At 39.9% G+C, this 2,325-nt stretch overlaps 1 protein-coding gene across 1 annotated transcript in view; it reads left to right on the top strand.

Annotated features, from left to right (window-relative positions):
• Positions 1–2,325, top strand: part of tbx5a (T-box transcription factor 5a) — a gene marked incomplete in the record, with an annotated part of 19,006 nt that overhangs the window by 2,112 nt on the left and 14,569 nt on the right. The window contains 2 exon segments of the mRNA XM_014028663.1: positions 625–719; positions 1,536–1,655. Of these exon segments, the coding sequence (XP_013884117.1) occupies positions 625–719; positions 1,536–1,655 (215 nt within the window).

Genomic DNA, 2,325 nt, shown 5'->3' with positions numbered 1-2,325 from the left:
GTGTGTGTGTGTGTGTGTGTGTGTGTGTGTGTGTGTGTGTGTGTGTGTGTGTGTGTGTGTGTGTGTGTGGCTCCTGTATGTGTGTCTGCGAGGGCCCTGAATCCTGCAGGCCACAAACTCAGGGGTCAAACTCACAAAAACGGTTAAAGTTGAACATTTATTCAAACTGAACTGGTTTTTGTTTTCACCTACATTTGCAAAATGCAAATTTAGGTTTTTTTTTCTTTTTCTTTCATTTAAACAATTATTTTTCTTGTTCTTGTTCTGCGTCTATTGAGTTTTAAAAAATAACATTTCAGACGTAAAACAAATTAAAAACAAATTTTGAAGTACTAAATTAAAAATGTCTTGTGAAATGCCTAGAAATAGGATTTAAAACGTTTGGTCGTGTCATCACAAGTTTTATACAAGCAAGCTTTAGCGCAAAAAGTTAATTTTAAACTAATTTCCGGCGCATAAAACTTACTATTATTTCTCAACTTTTGTTATATTTCAATATTACAAAAAACGTTTAAACTGTACATTTTTTTTTTATTCCACGCAATGAGTTTTAAAGGCGCAGGACTCACGCGTAAAACAGGCCTGTAGCGGTGATATTTAACGATTTTTTGTTTTATTTTGAAGGGAATGGAAGGTATAAAAGTCTACCTGCACGAGAGGGAGTTATGGATGAAGTTTCACGAGGTGGGCACGGAAATGATTATAACCAAAGCTGGACGGTAAGAAGCACTTTTGGACGTGTTTTGTTACACACTAGATAGTTTATTTTTTAACTTAGAGGATTTGGAAACATGGGAGTAAAAAAAAACATCTGGTGAACCATTTAACCGAACGCACAGGTTTTTAGCCTGGGTGGCCTGATTTTGAAGAATGAAACGGACCAATCAGCGTGAGAGACAACAGGAAGACTTATCTCTGCTCGAAAACACATCCTGATCCTCTCATCAGCTGCATTCAGATCTGGTTTTGTGTGACTTTAGGGCTGCTCCACTCCGCTGTGGATGTGTGCGCTGCGTGCTGCCTGGAAGCGTGCGTCGCTGTCAGCTCCCAGGTGGAGTGTGAACATACATGTATGCATGATGGCTGCTGGTGTCTGCAAACAGCCCACACGTGTTACTGTAAATGACTCAGATCAATTATTGAACGCAGCTGCAAGCCAGAGGAAACTGCGCGTACTTTTAATGCAAGGGTTAACTTTCTGCAGTATGGGAAATATATGATTTACCAAAATGATATGTGGGGGGGGGGGGGGTAATGGCAGAGAAAAACTGTATAATGGTTCCTCTCAGACAAAAAACGCCCTTCTCTTAAAATAAGCTCCCTCTCCAAACTAAATAAAGGCTTTAAACATAAGTCAGGTCCCACAAATGTACGCCTTTTAATTGGGTTTAGTTTGAAGTAAAAGTTGGACTCATAAAAAAGGTGAAAGACACGTTTCGTTTCTTTATGGTTTTGTTTAAAATAGATGGAATGTATAAACTGGAGACTTTTAGACATTTTTTCACTAAAACGTTTGTTTGGTTTGTTCTTTACAGGAGAATGTTCCCCAGCTTCAAAGTGAAGGTCACGGGATTAAACCCCAAAACCAAATATATTCTCCTGATGGATGTTGTTCCTGCAGACGATCATCGATACAAATTTGCTGATAATAAATGGTAAAAAATAAATAAATAAATATATAAATCACGTTTTTGACTTCGTTAGTTCGTTTTATTAGTATTGTTTTCACAGTAAAGTCGAATAAAAATAGTTTCAGGGATCCCCGGGTTTCTTTATCCGGTGCTGATCCCGGCAGGAAATTTTATTCATTCCTGATGGACGAGAATCGGAAGTGAGCGCAATATTTCCTTCAGAGTTATGAACTGTTTTGTTTTTTTCTGACGCCTGCCAAGATCCGCAGCCTGCAGGGAGACGGCTCTCAGTCCGAGGCAGATAAATGCTGATGACTTTTCCTCCAGCTCCTACAGCAGCCGCCTGAAGCATGCGCTCAGAAACATGTTCTCCACACAGTCTGGATACAAAAAAAATCTGATCTCCGACCCGTGGGCCAGGAGCGCCTTGTTTTGGGTCAGTGCCTTTAAAAGAGGCGACACTTGAAGAGGATAATCAGATCCTGCAGATAATGACCAGAGCAAATCCATGTCTGGAACTAATTCTGTCCTTTATCCGGCAACATGTTGCGGGATGACACTTTATGGGTCAGTGCGTGAATGCAAACATTTTTGGAAAGTAGTAAACATCCACCGGATCTGACCTCTGTGCGTCATGTTCTTTAAAGTCCTAGATGACTGAGACTACATGCGCTGGTTTCTATTATTATTATTA

Source organism: Austrofundulus limnaeus, unplaced genomic scaffold (assembly GCF_001266775.1).
Source record: "Austrofundulus limnaeus strain Quisiro unplaced genomic scaffold, Austrofundulus_limnaeus-1.0 Scaffold793, whole genome shotgun sequence".
Classification (NCBI taxonomy): domain Eukaryota; kingdom Metazoa; phylum Chordata; class Actinopteri; order Cyprinodontiformes; family Rivulidae; genus Austrofundulus; species Austrofundulus limnaeus.
The sequence above is the reverse complement of the archived record's forward strand: the minus strand, read 5'-3'. Positions and strand labels throughout refer to the sequence as shown.